This window comes from Thermobia domestica, chromosome 5 (genome assembly GCF_964235325.1).
Source record: "Thermobia domestica chromosome 5, izTheDome1.hap1.1, whole genome shotgun sequence".
NCBI classification, from domain to species: Eukaryota; Metazoa; Arthropoda; class Insecta; order Zygentoma; family Lepismatidae; genus Thermobia; species Thermobia domestica.
Window position 1 is genome coordinate 241,446,152 of NC_137458.1, and position 26,852 is coordinate 241,473,003.

Genomic DNA, 26,852 nt, shown 5'->3' on the forward strand with positions numbered 1-26,852 from the left:
GACTTTAGGCTGTCTCGTCTCGTCTCGTGCAAAGCATGTCTCGTCTCGTGTCTCGTCTCGAAAAAATGTACTCGTCCCGTCTCGTGTCTCGTCTCGAGAGGTTTTGTCCCGTCTCGTCTCGTCTCGTCTCGTTTGTCTCGTTTTGTCTCGTAAAAATATAGCAGCATACCATGGGAACGAAAGTAAAATGTAGCAGACTGCACCATGCTAATCAAGATACAACTAAGTTACAAGTATTACCCAGAACACACAAGCCAAGAAATGTCACGGTAGCTACACCGTGAAGCCTTCACCTCTGGTGTATGTGGTAGTCGGTTCGATCTCGGTTAGTGCCATGTGAGCTTTGTGGTGGACAAACGTCGAATGTGTGTGGGGGCCGCGGTAGGTCAGTGGTAGAGCGTTCACCTCTGGTGCTTGGGGTCTCGGGTTCGATCCCAGCACCCGCCAAGTGAACTTTGTGGTGGACAAACACCGTGTGCGTGGGTTTTCTCGGGGTTCTCTCGTTTCCTCCCACTTTCTTCATTCCACCATTTCATTCATTACTCATCATCACCGTCTCTTTTAGCCTAACCGGCATAACAGTGGGACGTAAAACTCAAAGATTTCATTTCATTTCATTTCATTTTTCGTATGTGTGTGTTTTCTCGAAGTTGTCTAGTATCCTACCACTTTCTTCATTCCACTAATTTTCCCATCAACATCCATTCGGGGTGGGCCAAAGTTGCCTAAAGGTCTTAAAAATAAATTCAAATAAGCTCACGAGGCAAGGAAAAATAGTTTACAAGTTAATATATCTCTGCTGTTAGTTGTCTGAGGCTTCTCGACTTTTTTTTTTTTTTACATTCTGAAACATTGTAATTTGTTTCACCAGTTTCAATACACGAATATACAGTAAATTGGTCATAGGTACGTCGAAGATGAAGACACTAATGTCAAATAATGTTTACATGACAAGCAAAGTTCGATGTAAAGGTGTCACCATCCCCGACACTATCGTATACTACACTTGTATACAAAATTTTGCTTATTATTATTTCTTGATGAATTTTTATGTATTTTGACCCCCTGAACACGAATCTGGCACTTATTTTTATGTAGTGTCAATATTTTCAATGATATTAGCATGTCTTATTTTTCTCCTATACTGATTTATGCAGAGTAATTTGCGTCCTTTTACTTCGATACTCACTAGGTGGTATCGCATTTGTTATTAAAGATAATTGTTCGGAGTACGAAACAGAGAATATATATTCTAAAGATACATAGCAGAATTGTAAATTGATTAAATAGAGTTATTCAAGTGTGAAGCTGATTTTGGAGAAAGCAAAATATAAGGAACATCAATGGGACGTGTGTGGGGATTTCAAAATTATTGGTTTTCTTCTTGGGTTGCAAAGTGGTTATACTAAATATTCCTGCTTTCTATGTCTGTGGGACAATCGGGCAACTAACCAGCATTATGATCAAACCACGTGGCCTGAAAGAACGGAGCTTATTCCAGGAACACATAATGTGGTAAATGAAGCATTAGTGCCCAGGGAGAAGATTCTCATGCCAACATTACATATTAAACTGGGATTGGCAAAACAATTTGTGAAAGCTCTGGGTCGCAATTCACCTGCCCTACAATGTATCAAACAAATGTTTCCAGCTTTATCAGAGGCAAAAGTTCTGGCTGGCATTTTCACAGGGCCTCAGATTCATGTCGTGCTTAATAGTGCTCCACTTAAACAAAAAATGACGGAGTTGGAAAGAAACGCTTGGGGGGCCTTTCATAAATTGGTGACGGGATTTCTTGTGCATAACCGAAGTGAAGCGTTTGAACATCAAGTTAAGACACTCATTGATCAATATCGAGCATTGGGATGTAGAATGTCTTTAAAATTACATATGCTACATTCATACTTGGATTTCTTTAGGGAGAATTAAGGAGATGCTAGCGAAGACCAGGGGAACGTTTCCATAAGGGCATTGAGGTAATGGAAAGCAGATACCAAGAAAGGTGGGACTGTACAATGATGGGTGATTATATTAGGGGGTTAGTCCTTGACGAATAAACGTTTCCCAGTTCCCACAAAAGAAAAAGAACCACTAACTTTCACTTTTCCTAGCTACGGAATTCCAGTATTTGATGAACACTTTCCTCCAATCTCAAGTACTTTTGTATATAATTTTTATAAGAAATGTAATATTCATATATTTTAGTATTTATGTATTGTTATGTAGATTTTTGTTACCCAGAAAGTTGATGTCCAAAATGTGTTATGTTTGTAATTCAATGTTCGTATAAGACACAATTGTATAATATATTACTGTTTGAGTAAAATCTAATATGCTTAGCCCTATAGCATTACAAATTTTGACATTACGGGAAAGTAACTGTCATACTCGTATTCAGCGGGTGCAAATCATTAAGAAACCAATGAAAAATCAACAGAAGCACGACTACAATGTTTGTGTTATGCTTGTAATTCAATGTTCCTATAAGACACAATTGTATAATATATTACTGTTTGAGTAAAATCTAATATGCTTAGCCCTATAGCATTACAAATTTTGACATTACGGGAAAGTAACCGTCATACTCGTGTTCAGCGGGTGCAAATCATTAAGAAACCAATGAAAAATCAACAGAAGCACTACTACAATGTTTGTGTTATGCTTGTAGTTCAATGTTCTCGTAAGATACAATTGTATAATATATTACTGTTTTAATAAAATCTGATATGCTTATATTATCACAAATTTTGACATTACCGGGAAAATAACTGCCATACGTGTTCAGAGGGTGCAAATCATTAAGAAACCGACGAAAGACCAACATAAGGACAACCTTGATCAAAATTTGTATACCAGTGCAGCCCACTTGCTTTATAGTGTCTGTGATATATATATATGTATATATATATACATATATATATATATATATATATATATATATATATATATATATATATATATATATATATATATATATATATATATATATATATATATATATATATAAGGGCGGATCCAAGGGGGGCTACGGGGCTATAGCCCCCCTTTGACGCTCAGGTTTACACTGGATAAAATGGGCTTCAATTCTGCTTTACACTGGATAAAACGGCAAAATATGGTTTAGCCCCTCCCTTGATCATATCCTGGATCCGCCACTGTGTATATATATATATATATATATATATATATATATATATATATATATAGAGAGAGAGAGAGAGAGAGAGAGAGAGAGAGAGAGATGGAAAGATATATAGATAAATAGAGAGATAGATATGTGTGTACACTTTGATTTCATATATTCCAGCCTTTAGATTTCTATACAAACCAAAAACTACTTTCCATTTTAGCATATTTAGATTTGTTGCAATTATTCTTTTTTTTTTTAAAAAAAAAAGCTCGGAACCAAATAATTTTATTGAGTAATGGAAAGTATTTGATTGAAATGTTATATGTTACTGCACAGTAAGCTCTACTTAAAGTGCCATAGTAATGGGAGCTGAAAGACACATCGGACCAAAGAATGCTTGGGGCCAGTCTTCACCTCCATGGTACAAATCTGTTCCCATAACCGCGGGGTGTGTGCCACTATATGGTGGTTGCCCCGTTTGTGTAACAAACTCATGACAGTACACCCAGATTAGCTAGTGGTTTAAAAAAGTAGTTGATTTTTGGGTAGCCATTTTGGATTAAAGTTTCTTATATTGTCGTGATCTATTCGCAATCATACAACGTACATCTTCATACCAAGCCGAGCGGTCTGCGGCGATAGACCATCGGCTTGAAGGCCCCGGGTTGAGTCCCGGAAGAGTCATGTGTATGGATTTTAACAGCATTTGTTTTTTCGTATTGTGTCAGGGGGCGAAATTGTACAAGATAAAAGGATTTAAGTCTGAAAAAATTGGAGAGAATATCCTCCCTAGGATACTTTCATGGGAGTAATAAATTAGTAAAAATATAGGATATACATGTTATAGCAGGTTTAAAATTATGGGTATCCTATTTCTTTTCTGTTAATTATGTTCTTCAATGTTCGAATTTTGATCATTCTCATGATATTTTCTGCTTTCAACGGAGTTCCATGAATATTATACCAAATTTTCTTTACACTCTGTAAGAAACCATTTCTGAAGATAATTTAGGCCCTAATGAATATTGTTCACTAGGAAAGGGAAATATTCCCCTCCACTGAACATGGAAGCAGAGGGCAATTTCGCACTCTGGTCAGATCAAACATTTCCGCGTAACAAAACGAAGGTTCCCCTGTAAAAGCTCTTCAACTAAAGAGTTATTGTTAGTATCATAAATTTGCTGAAAGCAAACAATTTGAAGGGTTCGTCGATAACATCTTTGCTTTTTTTGTCCTTCGACCGCCTTCCAAACAAAGAGGTGAATTTTACATGACTGCTGTATAATAAGCGAGCGATTGGTAAAATGGTAAAAGTGTGTTTTTATGTGTATGTGTGTGTGTGTGTGTGAGAGAGAGAGAGAGAGATTGAGAGAGAGAGAGAGAGAGAGAGAAGACAAAATTTTAGTTGCAAGATGACATACTTCAATTGCCATTTTCGGTTCATGTAGCAAAAAGAATACCGCCACCAGAGAATAAAGACAAGTGTAGTGTGTTCTGTTCTCTTCCGCCATCCCAGGCAGAACTTTCAACTACAGCCTGTAATGAATATAGACCTTATCCAGTTTTCAAATTGAATAGATGGTCGTGGTAGTTCGGTTTCTTGACCTTGTAAAAATCTTCCCTGTCTTTGATTTTGTTTGTCATCATTCCAGCCAGAAATGAAAAAAAATGAGAATTCCTCAGTTTACAGCAAGGGGAATTGGGGACAAGACATTAAGGATGATATTCCTGGAAGCTCATGTATCACGATTGTTTCATTCAATAGACAGAGGACACTTTTGTATGAAGGCTTTCGATATGTTTTCACACAAACATGTCTTCTCCTTTTGCAATCTATATGACTACTGGCAATTTCAATCTTGGCCATTTCCGCCAGCGTTTTCATTTTCGAGACACGAGACGAGACGAGACATTTCAAGAGACGTCCCGTCTCGTCTCGTGTCTCGTCTCGTTTTCGAGACGGGACAAGTAGTCTGTCTCGTCTCGTGTCTCGTCTAAAAGGTTATGTCTCGTCTCGTGTCTCGTCTCGTTTACGAGACAAGACGAGACGAGACACGAGAAATGTCTCGTCTCGTGGCAACACTACTGTATAAGTGCTCCATCTATATACACTTTCAGTATGAAACAATATAGGCGGTCAGGATCTCACATACAAATGGATGTATATAACATATAGCTGACGAAGGTAACAAAACTGTAACTGTAACTTAAACTCTAACCAAACGTTTCTTTCTACTGCAGTCCTACGTGATGAATGAAAAAAAAATTAAAAAGTAGTAGGACGAAAATTCGAACGCAGATCGCGGAATGGGAATTCTGCACAGACCCAATGAGCTACCGAATAAGATACAAAAGTCATTTACTCTATAAATATATGACAATAACCGCAAGCTTTACACTGTGAAAGATTTTTTTTCTTTTTATTAAGTTTTACGATATTTCTACAGTATCTTGTGGGAACTGCAAAGAGAGAGATCATGCAGTTATCGATTTGGTTAGGGATTGAGCTTTTAAAACCTTTAAAACATTTAATTAAATCGCAAGGTGGTAGGAAGGAATGTGTACCGATTTCATTCTCATAGTAAGGGGGAAAAGATACTATCCCGCGGAAAACATGCATTTTCTTATGTGACAGACAATACACTATGATAAAAACAAATTCCTTCTCGTGGTGACACTGCTACTGCTTATTTTGGGCGACTCTCAGCGTTACGCACGGGACATTTCTACACAAAACTGCTTTTATAAACAAAAATGTGTTTTAGAGTAAAATAAAACGTATGTCAAAATTAGGGGAGAAATTATTAGTGCATAGTTAAATAAAATGATACACTCAAAACAATTGCAAATTTGAGTTATAAGCCAAAATTAAGCGTTACGCCCGGAGCTCAGACAAAAAGCTCATTTGACAACTCCGATTTCAGTGGATATTCTCTTTGATTTATAACAGCAGTTTAATTTTATATGCCATAACTTATGTTCTACATTCATTCTCCTCACTGTGCATTACGTTTTTAAATTGTAAAATAAAATTTAATTAGCGTCACATTGCGTTTTCTTTTTTGTCTCACCGTTACACAGGGACAGAAAAGTAACCATCCAATTGTTTGGTTGTTCTAAGGCCGTTATCATACAATAAACTTACTAAAGAGAATGATATTTTAACATTGACATTTGGACATTAACAATCATAAAAAAATGCATCCATAACTTATTTTAAACGAATTAAATTACATTCCAAAGTATCAAAATCATCTTGCTTTGCTAGGCAACTCGCTGAGTGTTATTATCATGTCTTTGAGATACTTGTCTGAGCGCTGATTGGTTGGTATTCAAACCACATAATGTTGTACAACTGTTGAGCTACTCAATCCTCTGTGCTACCTACCAAACGTTGAGTCGTTTTAACGCAGCGCAGTCGTCAGGTGAAATGCGGGAAAGTGAAGGGAAACAATTGTTTTTTTGGTTATTTGGTATGATTGTTACTTCACAGTGAAGATTTGCTTTAGTGTATTTTTAAATAAGTAATATTGATTCGCAGGCAAGTAACTCTGTTCCAAGTAATATTCTCAGTGATGAATTGAATCGATCAACAAAAGCAATGAGTGGCGCTGAAAGGGCTAGAAAATTTAGACTTAAACATAAGGACACGGTGAGACTGAAAATTAAAGTGAGAATGCAGCGTTATAGGCGTTATATTAAAGACTATCTCTTTTCCTATCACGTTCTTTTTGCGAAACTCATTCCGCATTGTTTCGTTGCTCGCCATTTAGAAAAGGAAAACTCTAAAATGTGAAGAAGAAGAATGTAATTCAAATCAGATTGGTTCAAGGAAAACGAAAAGAGTGTCAGTGTACATAATTATATCGTCGGCGGCAATTCAAAACCTGCTATGTGCATTTTGCAGGAGAAGCGAAAAACAGTATCCTGGTTAGATTTTTCGCTTTATAAAAGTGATGTTATAAGTAATATTTGATGCTGCACGTAACTTGATATCTTCTCAAGTTACTTGAGAAGCTATCAAGTTACGTGCAGCATCAAATATTACTTATAACATCACTTTTATAAAGCGAAAAATCTAACCAGGATACTGTTTTTCGCTTCTCCTGCAAAATGCACATAGCAGGTTTTGAATTGCCGCCGACGATATATTCATCAAGTGAAGAGAGCGACATTAATTCAGACAACTTTGAAGACGATTTTCATAATGATATTACAACTAGTGATGTCAACCAGCTCGGCTCGAGCCCTGAGCTATCGGCTCAGCTCGAACTCCGGCTCGGTTCAACTGAGCCATCGGCTTGAGCCGGCTCGGTTGCGATGAGCCATCGGTTCGGTCCGGCTCATATGAGCCATCGGATCGAGCCGGCTCCGTTCGGCCCAACTGAGCCGAGGGCCCGAGCCGGCTTAGTTGGGTGAGCTGTTGGCTCGGCTCACTTCTCGGGTCGGTGCTGACTGAGCCGTCAGCCGAGTAGCTCGAGCTGTTGACAACGCTAGATTAAAGTTGCTAACTACGTGCTACGAAATGTTATAACAAAAGCCCAATTTTCGAAGTTGGATTTTCGAAGTGAAAACAAACAAAATGTTTTATTTTTGAGTTTGTAGTAACTGATTTGTTAATCAATCTCTTAAACCAGTGGGCACTACTTGGATCTCTGTTGTAAATATAATTCATGAAACTAAATAATAGTATAAATATGTAAAAGTTCGAGTACGCCTACAACTATTATTGTCAACGTCGTGTAACACCATCTATGTAGTTTTTTAAAGGCATCATTTGTGTTTATCTAGACTTGTTCTGTTTTATTACTTCCAGCTATTTATTTATCAATAATTGAAAAATATTTCTAAGCGAACTTGTAGTTTTTCTTTGTTGTTAATCAGGACGATGTTGCGCCCAACCAACTCAGCTCGAGCCCTGAGCCACTGGCTCAGCTCGGCTCGGTTCACGTGCGTCATCGGCTCAAGCCGGCTCAGTTGCAATAAGCCATTGGCTCCGTTCGGCTCGGATGAGCCATCGGCTCGAGCCGGCTCGGTTCGGCTCAGCTCAGGTGAGCCATTGGCTCGAGCCGGCTGGGCTCGGTTCGGCCCAAATGAGCCGAGAGCTCGAGCCGGCTCGGTTTGGTGAGCTGTTGGCTCGACTCACTTCTCGGCTCGGCTCTGTGGTGACTGAGCCGTGAACCGAACCGTTGACAACACTAATTTCAACTCTCCAATCCTCGAACTCAGAGTGGACAATATTAGAGCAGGTGTATTTCTGCTGAGTTCTTAAGTTGACACAACCAGAGCAACAGGACATGACGTCACTTAATGTCGTCACTAGCCTGGAGCACTTCATGCGCAGTGTATCCATAAGCAAGGCAGCTCTGTTGACCGCATTACGGCTGAGATAATATGCCAAGGTGGATTATAATTTAAGACATACCTGGAATTTGTTCGTGTACTGGTGGACAATAAAAAACACATTATGTGTTTACAGCGGTTGTGTGAGTTGCGTTTCACATTCAACAAACGAACAAGATTATACACAAACAATGCACTGAATAATGCGTAAATAATGGTGGCTTGTCCCATCAAAGGCGGGAAGAACGTCGGGATTTTTTAAAATCTCATTTCGTGCTGCGCACTGATACGTATATCAAGATTAAAATTTCAGGTTCCCTCAGTTATGTTCTAATTTATAAGTGTACTGACATTCATGATATATCAATTTCTTTTAGCTTAAATAAACTCTTGTAGGTTTAGTAAGTGTTTTGGAGTGGCAGAAACGGGATTAAGAATACGTGGACATTTTTAAAATTATAATTTACAGGTAAAAGGTGTTAATTCAGAACAAAAGACAAATGTTTAGGGAATTTATTTATGAAAGTCGCAGAATATGTAAGTCATCTGTGAACATAGATACGGCATTAAGATATTGTTTTCATTTCTATGAAACTCTCCATAAGGGCGTTATTCCAGGGCTGCAAACTAATGTACACGGAACTTGAAATATGACTATTTCGCTGCCTGAACCTACCCTAACCTAACCCGAACTACTGCTACTCTACTACTAGTAGTATACTATTATTACTACTACTACTCAACTACTACCATTACTGCCTTACTATATTACTACTACTACTGCTACTAGCCTACTAGCCTATTATTATACTAAAATTGCTACTACCAGGGCCGAAACCAGCTACAAAGGTTTGGGAGGGCCGTGAATATGTTACGGGGGCAAAGTCATTGAAATTATCTTATAAATATCTAAATTGTTTTTTTTTTTTTTTTGTATCAATAATAAAATTTTGTATTGAAGTCAGTAGGGGCCACAAAAAGTTTAGGGGGACCTGCCCCCTAGCCCCCGTGGTTGCGGGCCTGGCTACTACTAAACTACTACCCTACTACTACTGCCTTACTACTACTATACTATAGTACTACTATTATTACTACTATTGTGCACCCATAAATTTAAAAAAAAATGTAATTTTTGAACAATTATCTCTTGTAGCGCCCCTGAATTTTATCAGTTCCTGGTGGATCACTAGCATGCGCCAACACATGTACAGTCTAGAAGGCGTGATGACACTATTTTCGTCATGAAATGTGAGTTTCAAAGTAATATGAATTTGTCCACGTATTGTTGATCTGAACTGCGGAAACTGCTGTATCCCAATTTAAGGATGCGTATTAACACTGATGTAATAAAGTAATTATGCAGCCTATACCTAAGCTATACGAGGTTTGCGTTTACGCACCCACTGGCTCAACTTATGAAGTATTTCGTTTTATCAGCTTATCGACGTCGACCATACTCTAGACGCCTCATGGACAAAGTCGCACATAGTACGAACTATTCGCAAAATCAAAGTAGACGAATCACTTATCGACAATTTTCGCATTTACTGCTGCCTTAAAATGGGAAGGTCATTAAATGACATGAATTCCCGCCTATATCTGTGTGCGTTGTGGATTACACGCACAACATTTAATGGATTTATCAAGAAATACTGAACCCACAGGTTCAGCACCCACATAACTGCATTACTTATGAACAAGGGCGCCCATCAGGGAGGGCAAGGTGGGGCGCTCGCCCTCCTAAGAGGAAATTGTACTTGGGAATATTGAAAACCCAATAGAATTTTTGCATTACTTCCAGCAAATTTTGAAACTATATTTGAAACGTCGCTTATACTTGCTCCCCACCCTTGAAAACCACAACATGAGCGCCCTTGCTTATGAACTGCACACTAAAAAAATCCGTCCTCCGGACAGCGGTATATTGTACAAATATACGAAATCATCTTGCTTACTACAGAAATCAGTATGGAGCATATGCTATATAAGCACTGCCCTTAGATGTTACATCATGCCATTGCAGGATGTCTGACATCTAAGAGTTTTCCGTATATCACCTATGTTACATTCTGCAGCTATATTCGATTGTACTATGGACATTCTGCGTCGATTTGTAGGTGAGATCCTGACCGCCTATATTCTTTCATACGGAAAGTACGTATAGGTGGAACACTTATATGGAAAGTATTATAAAACATGCGTTTTCAGTTATACGTCTGCTGTACGTTAAGTCTAAAAACTACAGGAATTACGCATGTAACCTACCGTTTTAAGTACGCTACCTACAATTTTTCTCTCAGTAGGCCCTACGTGCTTTGAAAACTAGCCATATGTCGGATTACGGGGAGAAAGCATTTTTTGTTGAAATTCATTGCTGTTTTCTGAAATTCATTGCTGTTTTTGAGGTTAATCTACCTAAAGCCAAACATACCACTAACTAAAGAGTTTCAGACAGTATTGCTGAGCATGAGTAGTCGCTAATGCTCTCACCTTTGGTCCTGGGCTCAATTTCCGGCAAGGTCAGTCGGTCGAAAAAGTGTAGCAACTTTTTCAGGCTAGCTATCTGATTGAGGGTTTTCCTGGAATTTCCTCATTCACACCATGTAAATGCCCGGATGTATCTAATTTACAGGCCTCAGGCCGCTTCTTTCCTTATCCGTTCCTTATATACCTCCCCCGTACCGTGATTGTGTGCTCGCCGAGGATGTCATCCCTTCAACGTGACTTGCATAAGCCCATAGATGCCGGTAATGGCCATGACTTGTATCAATAAATAAATAAATAAATATTGACGAGCGAGCGCTAGCAAGCGAAGTCGAGTTAGAACGCCGCAATTCACGTTGTATTCGTCCATTCTAATTAATAGCAAATAGTAATTGCAAAATTTTCCATTCCGCACACGTCATTTCCAGTCTACTCAGTCCACAAATTACTCACATATCAATATCAATTATCTTTCCGCAACATGAACTCATTCCACCTATAAACATTGTATTTTTACGTAGTTTTGGTCCCCCGTAATCCTACAGAACTCGAGAAATATATTACATACTTCTTTCGTAAATTTTGCAAATTCAAACTCATAAAATAGGACAACACCATCGTTTTCTACATACAGTAAACGTTATATAATTTTTAAAAATTAGTAGTACAGTCCTCTTTCACACGCAGTCATTCATTTTAATCATAAATTACTGTTTTTATGTTTATGTACTCTACACACCTGCATCCATTTATCCAGCGTCGTAACTTAGATTTTTTCTTGGGAGGGGGGTAAGCATTAATACGCGTATTTGGTGCTCCTAGAAAAAAGTTGTTTCTCTAATTCTTGGGCTCCCTCTTTCCATCTTTCTCTTACTCTTTATGGCCCCGGGTCGTTAGTTACACCTTTGGGCCCGTTCCATACATGACAAATGAATTAATGGAACAAGGGCCCCTAATAGTAATTTTTTTATGGAAATGGGCCCACGACTCATTTTTGTTTTATTTACCTTTTATGTGTTGTTTTGTTTATGTAATATAGTGGACATATTCAATGCTTCATTTATAATTTCATGTTTGTATCGTATACGGAGTAAGAAAATTTTGTCTTAAAATGGGTCCCCCGAACGGCGGGGAGCTTCTTTGGGGAAGCATTTGCCCTCTCCCTCCTCAAGTTACGGCCCCGTCACTTATCACATACTAGGCTGGTAGCCAGCCCAAAAATCTAGGAGAAGCCTGGTAGAAGTTTGGGAGGGGTCCCGATCCAAACGTATTATAGTTAATCATCATATTATAGCTCAACGCACAAATTTTCCGGTCGCCAAGTCGCCATTGGCGACTAGAAATTTAGAACTGGCGGCCAGTGGCGACCATGGTTTCTGCCTGAATTCTAATAATTGTCACTGAGTGAGAGAAAACACGGAATGTGAAGTCTTTCTTTGTCAAACCAAAGGCCGTTTGGGGGGGGGGGGGGAGGACATCTCAATTTGTACGTGAGAGATACTGGCGACCATTATTTTTTGATTGGCGAGTGCGTTTGACTTTGAAATTTTGCACCTTGTTATACTTCATTTGCAAGTGTACTGTGAAAAATTTAGGGGACCAGTAAAAATTTAGATGGGGCCCGCCACCTAGAACCCATAGATACGGGCCTGTCACATACTAATATGATGTAGACCTGTCATTAATTTTTATGTCAATTATATATTTGGATCTCCAAATTTTTTGTGGCAACAAATCTTTCGCGGAGCACATAATCAAATTTCGCGTGTGGAGACGCTATGTTTTCATACAAATATCTCTTTAAGTATATTACTTCATTAACAAATAATCATTTTTAAACATATTGGGCCTTATGCAGAGACGTTCTGACGCGTAATTAATGTCATACTAAAGAACTTGACTAACACATGTTTCCTCCAGTACTCAAGTCTTTAGTATGACGCTAATCATACGTCAAAAAGACTCTTCATAAGGTGTGGTAAATGTTTCTATATAACTTAACGTAGTCGTTTTTCGTAGTTATGTTTAGTTAGTTTGGTTTAGTTTTTTTTTATCAAATTAATGTTTCTTTGGATTAATATAAAAGTTTATTCTTCATTTTTTAACTTCAATAAAAGTAAACACGTATTGAAATCTTAACTTGATTTTATTCACTTTCCTGCATAAATCTGTAATATCCCGTGCGTGCACGGGACAACATTTCTATACCTCATGAAATAAATGAGGAGGACAATAAAAAAAAAAAATAATGAGTACCACAAACAGGCTAATGATAATTATACTTTGGGGCAAAAGTTTCAATAATTTATCTTCTACAGTTACAAAGAAAACACGAAAATTGCATATTTTCCGTTACGCATGGGACAGCGAAACATGACATGAGAAAACTATGATTTTCGCCTACCAGAATCAAACATTAATTAAAACAAAATTGTCAAATTTTTGTCAGTTTCGCTTCATTCTTTTTTGCTATTGTTCATATAATTACAGATTTAGAATTGTTTGAAAATTATTTGAAAACTAGGATATGTGAAAAGCATTGAGCATGGTGCAGAACAGATAAAGTTTATGTGGTCAAAACCTTACAAATATATTTTACAAAAAGATTTTAAATGTTTCACTATATAGTTACACTATTTCTTAATAGAAAAACATAAACATCATAGTTTGAAATTAATTTTGAAATTTTACTGATAATGGACCACTTGCCAGAAAATCGCCCTTTTGCACTTTCAGAACGAACCCTATTACGTAGTGTGAGATCAGAGGACTTGAAAATAAGAATTATTGGGTGATTTAAAATCAAGATTATATATAATATGTTTAAAGCAGAAAAGAGCTGGAAATATATTAATAATGACAACAATAATAATTGTTTTTATTTTCTAACAATTAGCGCAGTTGCTATGTTCATAAGAAATAAAACTCATGTACTGCCTTTTGGTTTCTGTAAATAGGTAACACATCATTAAAATGTGTTTGATTTATGCAACTGCACATGCTCAAACATGTTCATATTAACAACAACTTCATGCCATGGATTACTACTGCGCAAATGTTTTACTTGTCTACATTCATAAAATATGTACTAACTCTTGGTCACTGGGAAAAGAAATAATGGTAGCGTAACGCAAAAATATAACGAAAGAAAGCAGGAGCGACTGTTGATTTTTCGTTGCTTTCCATTGGTAACTAAATGAGGACAACAAAACGAGGCGTATTTCCAAGCGACGACAAAACAGAAATAATCAACATTGTTTGGTATTTATGGTGATGAAGTTGGCGCTATATATCGATTGAACATTTTTACTTTAGAAATCTTTCCACTAACTACGCTCACTATGTTTTCATAATTTTCCAATATTTTTTATTTTTACTTTAGAAATCTTTCCACTAACTACGCTCACTACGTTTTCATAATTTTCCAATATTTTTTCTGGGATTGGTAACGTGAAAATGTCAATACAATATTATTTTTCCATTTACTTATTTTTATTTGTTTATTGGTTAGTTCATTCATTTGGATTTAGCGTCAATTTTAACACCGAGACTATACGAGACATGGACCTACATGGAATTCGAACCACATAATCTCCCACCAAGAGCACGGTGTCTCAGTGGTAGAGCGCTTACCTCTGGTGCATGGAATCCCTGCGATTCCCGAACAAGTAAGTTTGTGGTGGACATCATGTCCGTGGGTTTTCTGAGGGTATTCCCTTCCCTCCTAGTTTCTCATTCCACTAATTCTTCCATCATCATTTACTTGCCTTAATCATCGTCTCTCTCAGCCTAACAAGCATAATCGTTGGACGTCAAACTGGAATATTTCATTTTTACGATCTCCCATCGGGAATCAAACCCAGGTCTCCCGGCGCCAAAAGCGAGTACGTTAACAATATAACCACGAGTGAGCTCTGTATTTGCTTATTGTGTTTACAAATTCAACGCGTATCCAGTGATCCCCAACCTCGTTTACCGAGCGCTTCCCTTCGTAAACTATGCATGCTTTACGCCATCCACTCTTTCAGTCTAGTTCGTTAGTCCTACGTGGTTTTTGTCTTATTTCTGCGAATTGAGATGCAACATTGAATTCTGAAGCCTTCGATAATAATAATCTATAATATTAACTATATTCTCACAATTTATATTTATTTCCAACAGGACTTATGCTTACCATTATAGTGCAGTTTAAGTTTCTTCTTGCATAAACGCAGTTATTATCCAATAGTTACAAGAGCCTTAACCTGCTAAGTCAACAATTTTAATATTCATTCTATACACTGGCGGATACATAGAGGAGGCGGAATGGGCGGCCGCTTCCCCCAAAGGTCTTTTTTTTTCCCAGCATTTATCTTGGGAAAATATACATATGATATTTTTTCCTACCGATCCAAGCAAAACGTATGGTACGTGTAGTATTTAATACAGACATTTAAATTGTGAATACTTCTGTCCCTAGTTCGTTGAGGCTGTCACCATAAGTCCCAAAGGAGCGAGAATATGATTCACCGTTGAGCGAACAACTGTAGGAAGGAGGGTAAGACGACTCACTCTTTGAACTAAAAACGTATATTTTAAAATTGTTTTAGAAAAAGGATATGGAAATGAAATTCAGGTTCCGAAACTTCAATTACCTTTACCTTGAATATAGAGAAATATAGAATCTTCAGCGCTCCTTACCGAAAGCTCTCAGGATCGGAGACTTTTCGGTTGGTTGATTGATTGATACAGTATATATACTGATTATACAACGTTCTTACAGAACTTGGAATACCGAGAAAGCTAATTAGATTAATTAATATATGTTTAAGTGAATCCCAAAGTAAAGTCCGGGTAAGAAAATTTTTGTCCACGAGCTTCCACGTCGAAAATGGCCTCAAAACAAGGAGATGCGTTGTCGCCATTATTATTTAACTTTGTGCTGGAATACGCCATAAGGAAAATCAAAGATAGCAACCAGGGCCTAGAGTTGAACGGCATTCACCAGGTTATGGCATATGCTGATGATGTAAATTTAATAGGGGATGATAGGAGAACAGTAGAAATAAATGCAGAGATCTTATTAAACGCTTGCAGGGACATGGGTTTAGAAGTAAATGCAGAGAAAACTAAATACATGGAAGTGCGTCGGGACCGTAATACGGCAAATTGTGGAGGCGTTAAAATATTAAATAATGCTTTTGATAAAGTGGATACTTTCAAATATTTAGGATCAATATTAACATACGAAAATCATATTCACGAAGAAATTAAATGTCGACTAAAAGCAGGGAATTCGTGTTACTATTCGGTTCAAAATCTCTTGTCGTCGCGAATTCTGTCGAGGAATTTGAAGCTTAAAATATATAAAACGATAATCATGCATGTTGTTCTGTATGGTTGTGAAACATGGTCGCTTACTCTGAGGGAAGAACATAGACTGAAAGTATTTGAGAACAGGATCCTGAGAAGAATATTCGGACCCAAGAGGAACGAGAATGGGGAATGGCGGAAGCTTCATAACGAGGAACTACATAGTTTATACGGTTTACCCAACATTGTTAGGGTCGTCAAGTCTAGGAGGCTTAGGTAGGCAGGTCATGTAGCTAGAATGGAAGAAAGTAGAAACGCTTTCAAAGTCTTGACTGGTAGACCCATAGGAAAACGACCATTAGGAAGACCTAGGCGCAGATGGGAGGACAATATTAAGATGGATCTCGCAGAGATAGGAATACAAAGTAGAAACTGGATACAATTAGCTAAGGATAGAAGTCAGTGGAGAGCTTTTGTGAACGCGGCACTGAACCTCCGGGTTCCATAGGCCATAGAGTTAGTTAGTTAGTTATGTATTTACGTCGTTTGTCAAAAGCGATGCTTTACATAACGAGAACTAGTTAAAAGTTGGATCTGAACTACTGTAGTGCGTTCAATGCTCACTCACCGGGAATCAAAGCACAGAATTTCATGCATCAAAGATCAAAGGTACGTTCGCTAGCTACTAGATCAACAAAGAGATCTATGATTTTGGGATTCAACACGGAAACTTTACTAAGGGACCAGAGATTCATTGTGAATTTTAATGGCATTTTATCTTTTCTAGAGGAAATAACACAATCTGTAGATGAAATCCTGAGTGAATAACTGATCTTAGCACAGACCAAAAAGAGGTGAAAAGAAAAACGGGCGGGGATTGCAATTATTATAATAAGATATCAATATCTAAGAATCTTTGAAGGTTAGAAACACGGAGTAGAAGTTATTATTATTATTATTATTATTATTATTATTATTATTATTATTATTATTATTATTATATGCCCATTTCTAGGGATACCTTGCGGTTAGAAACAAGGTTTGGTAGTTTGATTTTCCATTTCAAATAATTAAACATGTATTTTAGCGTTTTTTGTCACTTAACGTAGAAGGGAAGGAAAAGAGGTGGGGGTGGTTCATTAAAACGCCTTACAAGGTGTTTGAATTTCGTGACAGAGTTTTAGCTCAATCCAATTCTATATGAAAGACACAGAAGGAATAACGCGAGATATTGTGCCACCGTAGCAAGTAGGTGCATTTGCTATATATGTGCAAGGACGTATGCCGAGCAAATTAGAGGTTTGGGGGAGAACCCCCACCTAGGCGAACGCTAGTATAATAAGGGAGGGGGCCCAAATTTCGTCCCCTAGTCATGTTTTCGTACCTTGAGGCTGCAGGATATAGGTTAGGAGAGCCAAATTTGCACATTATCTATAGTGACTATTCCTTTATTGGGTAGTCAAGATGAGTTGCGTGTATCAGCATTTAGTTTTATTTTTACAATATGATTTCAAAAGTATTGCAATCTGTCCAAAAACAAAAACGTGGTCCTAATTCCGTCCCCCATTAAAATTTCAAAAGAAAGTACAATGTTAATGTTTCTTTTGTAATAAGCAGTTTTATTTAACTACTTACAAAAAAATAGGCAGAAAAGTGAACATGTGTAGCTGACTATGATGATGTACTTTTAACTTTTACGTGTAACGAAGCAAACTACAAACAAATGAACTAAGGAAAATACAAGTAAAACAAGTGCAAATAGAATTATAGAAAAACTGGTTATCAGGATAAGATGAGGATTTAACCATTTAAACAATCCCGGCAAATGAATGTAGCACGGCGTTCAGCACCACAACAAGCTTCATGAAGCCATGTAAGGCATTGCGAGCAGCGTATCCACGTTTCACCATGTCTATCTGTCGAATATTTCCCCCCACCAATTGTACATTGAGCATCAGCATCATCCTCACTAAAGCTGTCAGACGAGTCGGCATATGGAATGTCAAAGCTGGAGTCACTGTCGCTTGTCGTGTCTTCTTTGGCTTTGCGGAAGGATGGTTTCCCGCACTTTTGTTTGGCAGTAGTAGGTTGAACACGTGTCTTCAAATGTCTCAAGCGATTTTTTGCCATAGCTTCTTCAATCTTTCTCTTATGGGGCGAGCTGGTGATAACAGTTGCTGTACCTCGTCTCGTAGATATTGATGGTTGGATCACTGGAACGTTCCTAATGTTTTGAGGGGTAACTGCTGGTTGCTGGTTTTGAAACTGCTTGCTGGTGGATGCTTGGTCAGAAGGACGGATCATATCATCGGAATTATTAGTTCCATCCTGATGTTTGGTGTCAGACTGTGGAAGGCCAAGAAAATCCGCTTCACTAAAAATATTCGGATTGTATGGAATAATGCCCGTTTTGCGAAATCCGTTGACAGCTGTTTGTACGACTGCAGCACGCTCATATGCTTCACGGAACAAACCAGCTACCTGAAGATTGCCAACTGTGCGACCAGGATGGTCACTCAACCAACTTTCAATGGCTTGACCATAATACGTCTTAAAGGGAAACATGAAAGCAACATCAAGCGGTTGCAGTTTCGATGTAGAATGAGGACGCAAGCAAGCTATTGACAGTCCACGCGTCTATTACATTGATGTTACGCGTGTGCGAATAATGTCCGTCTACAATTAACACAACGGGGTCTTCTTTTGAAGGTTTTGTGATCAACAAGAAATGTTGAAACCACTTCTCAAACAGATCGGCCGTTATCCATCCAGACGGGTGAAGCGCTCCGATACTTCCTGGTGGTGCTCCATCCATCAGTTCACTTTTCATTAGTTGTCTTGGGAAAATCATCATTGGGGGCACAAATTGCCCAGCAGCAGACATACACATCACCACAGTGATTAACGAACAGCACTCAGCAGAGGACACTTTATGCACCTCGCGTTTTCCTTTCATGGCCACAATGCGCGCAGCTTTGTGTTGCACGATCGAAATGCCCGTCTCATCAACGTTGAACACTTTGACCGGGTTAGATTGCACTTTTTCCAGTTCTGGCTTTAACAGAGCAAAAAACTGTTCAACACTTTGAGGGGTGAATCCTTGAATACGAGCAAGTGACAGAGATTGAGGTTTTCGAATTGAGATTTCGGGATGTCTTTTGAAGAATAGACGCATCCACTTACGTCCAGCTCTTTTATTTTCTACTGAAAACGGGTGTGGAATATTGTTCCGAATAGCAAGTTGATAAGCCATGCGTCGTAAATCTTTCAGTGTTACACCGTAAAAGTGCTTCTCCATGACCATGCAGTATTCAACAAGTTGTCTCTCCAAGTCGGGGGTCAGCACTGGTTTCCTGCCAATTGTCTTCGCTACCAACTCTTCTCCACTTAAATGTCCACCTTTCTTCACATAGTCTTTCAATGTCGCCCTATGAACATTATACATTTTACTGGCTGCTTTGTATCCCAACTCTTTCTTCCGCACTGCAGCAATCGCAGTCCTCATAGCATTTTTATTCCATTGTTTCCGGGGACCCATCTGAAACAAATGGAATGCATGTGTGAGTTCCTAATTTCGTCCCCTGGGAATAAGGGGACGAAATTCGGAACATACAGTGGGACGAAATTAGGAACAACTTTCACGCTCACATGGCTCCTCCTACCTTCCTAACAAAAATACCTTGTGACACTTAAACACATACAAATATTGCTATTGTCATCTACTTACACCACTGACATGTGGGCAGTACCAAACCAATACTTCCAACAAATACAATAGAATAATATGAACAACACTGCAAGAACTCACCTTCGCAAAAATCACGTTTCCTCGTCAAACAACAGCACACGCGTCCTTTACCGCTACACTCTCACAACTGCCCCCGCTTGCCTTCCCCTGCAAAAATGTTGCTGCACCGACAGCGCTCCTACCATCAACAACGTGAAACTGAAGGGGACGAAATTAGGCACGTGGACGAAATTTGGGCCCCCTACCTTATAATTTTATTGTTGTTGTAAGTATAATTATAATTATACTACGTTTCTAAAATCTTCATTTAAGAAATTACCTAATACTTCTGTACAGCCAATTGCTAACCTCCTGTTCCTAGTCTGGTCTAATTTTTTATTTTCTTTACAAACTCAATTATACCACTGCAAAAGCGGTGTATTCGAACAAAATACCCTATGCGGTGCTCATGGTCCCGGGTTCGATTCCCGGTGGAGGTACATTTGAATGAAAAAAGTGGTTCGGATTTCACTATAATCAGTAAGTGCAGGTCTCCTTTAGCCGCCATGTCATTACCGTGGAACGTTAAGCTCAAGCAACAAACCCAAATACCCTATGCAGTCACTTTTGTAACAATGTTCTATATTTGTCTTCTCGCTCTCTCCTGTTTAAGTGAAAATTTCCTGAATGTACCAGCAATTGAATTCCTGATACATGTACCTTTAAATGCATCAATTGAATACACTTGGGAGCCTTTCTTGAGAACTGAATAATTCCATGGACACATGATGTCAAAGTTTATCAGTGACTTCCAACGATTCCTAAATCTTGGGTTCTATATCATAGAAATGCTTTCTTCACAGTTGATGCATCAGACGATTTTGGTACGATTTATGGAGCCGCAATCCGAATGCACATTTAAGAAAATGTCAACAATGTTGACAAACTGAAGTCATGATGAAATATTGAGTTTCGCAAAACGCAACGTAACGAAAATCCAACATTTTGCCCTCAGGAAATGTTCTTCGCATAACGCCATAGTTCAAAGATCGTGTCCTTCTCAGAGAGGACACTGAAAATTGTCATGGATAGGGTCGACGAGCGGAACATACCCTCGCATTCTATTGGATAGTAAAATCGATGAATTTAGGTCAAGCTTCATGTTTTCCTGCGATAACTTTAGTGCAACAAAGGGAAGCAGCTATATTTATCTATACAGAGGAGAAATGGGAGGGGCTTAGTGGCAGATAACACATGACAAGATAACTTTTAAGTGTGACCCTACTCAGTTACTCTGTTACATCCACAGCAATAACTTTTTTTTTTTTTTTTTTTTTTGCGTAGATTGTAATTTTGACATATTTCAAACTCAAGCCTTTATGTATTAATTTACGGTGGTTCTGTTCGTGTGTGTGTTGAGACGAGCAAGAAACAAGAACGGGACTCTATTGCTAATTTTTGGTGAAGCCACCGAGACTGGAAGAGGCAGTAAAAATATGTGAAAATCCAGTGATAAGAAATACATGCAATTCGAAGAATATTGGCACATTAAAACAGGTGGCTTCCAATTCTTTCTAAATACATTCTTTGCTTGCAATGCTTTGAATTTTAAAAAATGGACTCTATTCAAATCGAAAGAAGTGAGTGATTTACAGGCGTGTACCACTGACCCACCATGACACCCCTCCCAAATATCAATATCAACAAAATATGAAGAAAGCTTGTTCCTTTTAGCACGATGCTATATGAGACGTGCATCTACAGTGTTTGGTGAAATCAGAATCTTTGTAATGCGCTCAGAGAACAAAAGATATTGCCACTAGTAAAAAGTACCTACTCTTGGGTAAACTTCTAATTGTTCTCTTTATACTAATTTGAGGACTTTGAATCCAATTGAACTATTTTAAAGCATATCCGTCCATGGAGTCACGAGAACCACTGTCTCAGAATTTGAATCCCAACTCTGAGGTCATTTTTCTCGTCGCCTTATGCACCGATATGTTTAAACCTCCATATATTGGCCTCAGCGTTCTCAAATTAGTATAAAAAGGAGCAATTCGAAAAGAATTCAGCCATGAAATTTCTATCATTGACATATATTGAAATTAAAATATTCCAGTTTTGAGGTTATTTGGCTAATGAACCCATGAACGGATTTGTTTAAAAATAGATACATTGCATTTAGCGTTAAAAGTGTCAGAAATTTGTCTAAGCAAGGGCACTTTTTACCAGTGCTATTGGCATGAGTTAATTCTTTCAAGGCTGTACCGCCAGGAGTTGAACCTGGGACACCATGAATGAAGAAAGCATAGTAAGTTATATGTAACGCAATCAGTGGCTGAAAACACCATTTTTTAATAATGTAACTTATTTTTGTCTATTTTATATAGCGTTACACTATAGCCCACAGTCCGAATATTTATAATCTAGTTTACTATTTTACCAAAATTCACTTAAACACTGCATCTTGATGTTACCTTTTATTATAATACGTAATGAAGGAAACATTTACACCCTTTAAATAACATGCATGCAGATTATACAAGATGGATCCTTTGTTATATCTTATATTTCTCGTTGCTATGGCGACCAATAACACATATCGTCAGATTGCTATGTTAACAGAACATCAATTATAATATCAGAAAGAAATTAATTCTATTTCTTTTTATATTTTCTTCTTCTTTAGCTAGCCTGTGCATATTTTAATATTTTAATAACACATATTGCCCGTAAATACAAGTAAAGATGTTAAAAATACACAATATCGTTTTATATATATATATATATGTCATTATATTTTCTTATACCTCGTGACAGGCACGTACGTAGGACTTTTGTGAGGGGGTTCAAAGTTGTGGGGGTCCAAATTTAAAATGAGTATAAATTATATTAAAATTTGTAAAATCACCATCAAAATTAGAATAAATTCACAGAAAAATTGAGATTTTGGGGAAGGGGTTCGGACCACCTTGGACCATCCCATGCGTACGTCCTGCCTTGTGATGTGATACTTCAACATCCCTCTCTCTCTCTCTGGATGGATCTTTAAGTAGACTGAGGATAAGAATATAAAGAGTGATCTTCTGCAAGTAAATTATGAAAGTAATTACTTAATTGGTATAGCGCAAGGTAGGATGCACTTGTGTTCTATTGTCACTGCTGCGATGAATCTTCGGGTTCATTAAGCCATAAGAAAGAATATACTTGCCTTTAAAAAAATCTTACAAATTCGGGTTCCAAAATGGAATTTGTGAACTAGGTTTACACCCCCAGCCCCGGATTCATATATGTCCCATTCTTGCAAATGAAAATTCTAGTCTTCTTGAAGCTGCTCGTATCTTCAAGGAAGCGAACCGCCCCCTCCAAACGATCCTTCTGGATCCGCTAGTGATTCTATACTTTAAATTTTCTGGTCTGTTTAAAATGATTTTATAATGGTTTTAACAGTGTGCTTTATTTTTGTTTATGAGCTGTTCGCAGCACTGAAAAATAAAACAACAATAATAATAATGATAATACTGTTTTAGCCTATGTGGACATGAAATAATAATCGTGGATAATATTAGATAATCGTGGAAAATAATATTCTTTGGATCAGTTCTCAATGCTTATGATTAGTTGAGCTGTCTCAAACCAGAGTGAACTGAATGATTGAACCAGAATAATTTTCGCCGATTTCTGAATCTAAATTATTTGAGTTACGGACATTTCACACCGAACCTTATACCATTACAAAATAAATACATAAACTGACAGAACAGTCACATGTAGTCATTGTTCCAATGGTAGCAGTTTGTGCCCGCTTGTCACTATTCCCATAAAAGCTAATTTCCCACAGCACGAAAATATAGTTAGTTCACTCTGGCTTCAGACAGCTCATGAGACTTGGACCTACAGCTGAGTGTGGAATCCAAAGCACATAGGCTTCTGCTGAAAATCGAAAGCAACCGCTTGTAGTAATCCAATTCTGTACATAAAAATTCGATCTTTACAAATGAAAAGAAAACGTAACCTAATTTTCCGGGAGAAGTTCAACACCTACCCAAACCATACACTACATTAATAATCGTCAAGTCAAGGACGTGGTAAAATCACATTTACTCAGCATGATGTTAGCGTATATTGGAGTTCGATATATTCTGATCATGTGACATTCAACTTGTAAACAACTAATGAAGAAATATATTAAGAATGACAGGGGAAAATGTTTTAAAAATAAAAATAGTCGCCTTTTCCACCTTAAAGGCATAGATTTGATTAGAGATAATCACTTATCGATGCGCAGATTAATATCCTATTCGCCTGTAACCTGTAGCTTTTCCCAGCGCATTCAGTTCAATATTGACTAAGTCCAACTTATAAAAATGACTGAACCAATAACATCGAATATAATGCATTGTAAAGTAACTATGTGAAATAAAGAACGTACAATACATATATAGGGTGGTACGCAGTTACACCGCCAAATTGAAGGAGATGATAATAGATATAAAATTATGTAATATATATACAGTGGCGGATCCAGGATATGATCAAGGGAGGGGCTAAACCATAATTTACCGTTTTATCATGTGTAAAGCTGAATTGAAGCCCCCCTGGGAATTAGCCCCCCTGGATCCGCCCTTATATATATATATATATATATATATATATATATATATATATATATATATATATATATATATATATATAATTGGAGTCTGTTAAACGCAGAATATTGAACTTAAGTTATGTCCCATGTTCATGAAAATAGGCGGACATAGGTCTTGTTTGTTTTCTGAGTAACACTGGACGCCATCTTTAAAATTACCTAGGATATTGATAATCTAACAGCTCATGAACGTGATGTAAAGCCATGTGCAGTCTCAAAACTTTGCCAAATCCGGGTTATAGTTCGAATTTAAGAATTTACACAGTATGTGAGAAAAATAACGGATTTAAAAATAATAATTAGGTATTTTACCAACTGTAGTTCTTTTTATTCAAAATACATCCCTTCCGCATCAATGCACCGCTGGGCACGTTCAACCGATGCCCAGTTGAGAGAGTTTTTAATGTTCGTATTCGGAATTGCCTCAATGACCTTCGTAACGGCAGAATGGACGTGTGTAACATTGCCATAAAATGTTCCTTTCATGGCCAATTTTAATTTTGGGAATACGAAATAGTCACACGGCGATAAAGCAGGCGAATACAGAGGATGCGGAAGCACACAGATTTTATTTTTAGCCAAAAAGTCACAAACTGTAACGGTTCTATTTTAGTTGTCAGTTAAGGTGTGCTGAATAAATCTAGCACACACTTTCCGTTTCTTTAAATCTTTTTTGTCAAACTTTCGTGAATCATGTCTTTCGTCGTATTTAATCCTTCCGCCATTTATCTCACAGTCGAATTCGCATCTGTGCGATCATTTCAGCACTTGTTCCATCAACTCATCGTGATTTTTGTTTTTCGGTCTGCCTGGTTTGGGTCGTCTTCCAAGGATTCACGACCGTCCCAAATTAGCGCATACCACTCAAATACACGTGTACGAGATAGGCACTCATCACGTACACTTGTTTCATCATTTCCAAAATGAAAATGAAATGAAATCTTTAAGTTCTACGTCCCACGGTTATGCCGGTTATGCTAAAGGAGACGGTGATGATGAGAGATGAGTGAAATGGTGGAATGAAGAAAGTGGGAGGAAACGGGAGAACCCCGAGAAAACCCACGAGCACAGTGTTTGTCCACCACAAAGCCCACACGGCGCGAGCTGGGATCGAATCAGGGACCCCAAGCACCGGAGGTGAACGCTCTACCACTGAGCCATTCATCATTTCCAATGTCTGTGTAAATGTTTTGCCTAGCTTGAAACAAACTTTAATATTGGCTTTTTGCTCCAGCTTGTTTTTGTGTCGAGGTGACACCAGATACCACTGGCGTCTCTGGCATGTAAAATTTGAGGGAGGAGGGCGCATTAAAGAAAGTGATTTAAATTTTAGTACCTAGCACAACCTGTTTATTATCTTCGATTTCATTTGTTACCTTCCTGCTTACCTTCACAGACCCCCTGAGGTCTATCAAGAACTCTGTTATAATCAATCCATAGTCTGAATATTATATTCCAAATAAATATAATAATTTATATGTTATTCTGAAGTTAGTAAATAAATTAAATTAGAATAAAATATTGAATATTTTGCACTTCAAAATATTGGGGACGCGTCCCCCTCGTCCCCCAATCAGAGACGCCCATGCCTGATACACTCACTTTTCTTGCAATAACTTGACACTCCGTTAATCGGTTATCATGATTGTAGTCTCGTTGTGTTGAGCAGATATCCAGCTTTCCGATAATCTGTTGCTTCAATAGATAGAGCTATTGGCTATCTGTAAAGAAAGTTCCTTTAATTTCCGATATACTGTGTAAGAAATATATCTGTCAACTTTCCGTAATGAGTTCTAATTGTGTAAATAAACCTATCATCAGCGCATAAGATGAATGTAGAAACATGATTGTATATCATGATCCAATTTTTCACATACAATTATTTACAAGTAATCTTAGTTCTGTATTTTCTGATGTATCCTAAGAGCATAGTATTAAAATGAAAATTAGATTTACTTAAAATAAAATCTAAGATTACTATCAGAATGTATAGGCCTAAGCCTTACATAGAAATAGGAATAACAGCTTGTCATAAGTATGAAAATAAATTATGTCTATCAAAATAAGAAATTCAAAATATTCTTTAAAAAGATACTTTTCGCTACTAGGTCCTAATTTTATATATATATATATATATATATATATATATATATATATATATATATATATATATATCTTTTTACTTCCATTCGCGACCACCAGATTGAGAAACCTCGCTGTAC

The 26,852-nt window shown here is 37.6% G+C and overlaps 2 protein-coding genes across 2 annotated transcripts in view; one reads left to right on the forward strand and one right to left on the reverse strand.

The window, feature by feature from the left end:
* The window catches only part of LOC145686495 (armadillo repeat-containing protein 2), a 166,148-nt gene that overhangs the window by 20,179 nt on the left and 119,117 nt on the right, over positions 1 to 26,852 (forward strand). The window lies entirely within an intron of this gene.
* On the reverse strand, positions 18,825 to 19,754 carry LOC145685444 (uncharacterized). Its single transcript, XM_081757841.1, has one exon. The coding sequence runs from the start codon at positions 19,752 to 19,754 to the stop codon at positions 18,825 to 18,827; it is 930 nt and encodes a 309-aa protein (XP_081613967.1).

Excerpts from the sequence above, each read along its gene's own strand:
- LOC145685444 (XM_081757841.1), bottom strand. The coding sequence starts at position 19,754 with ATGAGGACTGCGATTGCTGCAGTGCGGAAGAAAGAGTTGGGATACAAA.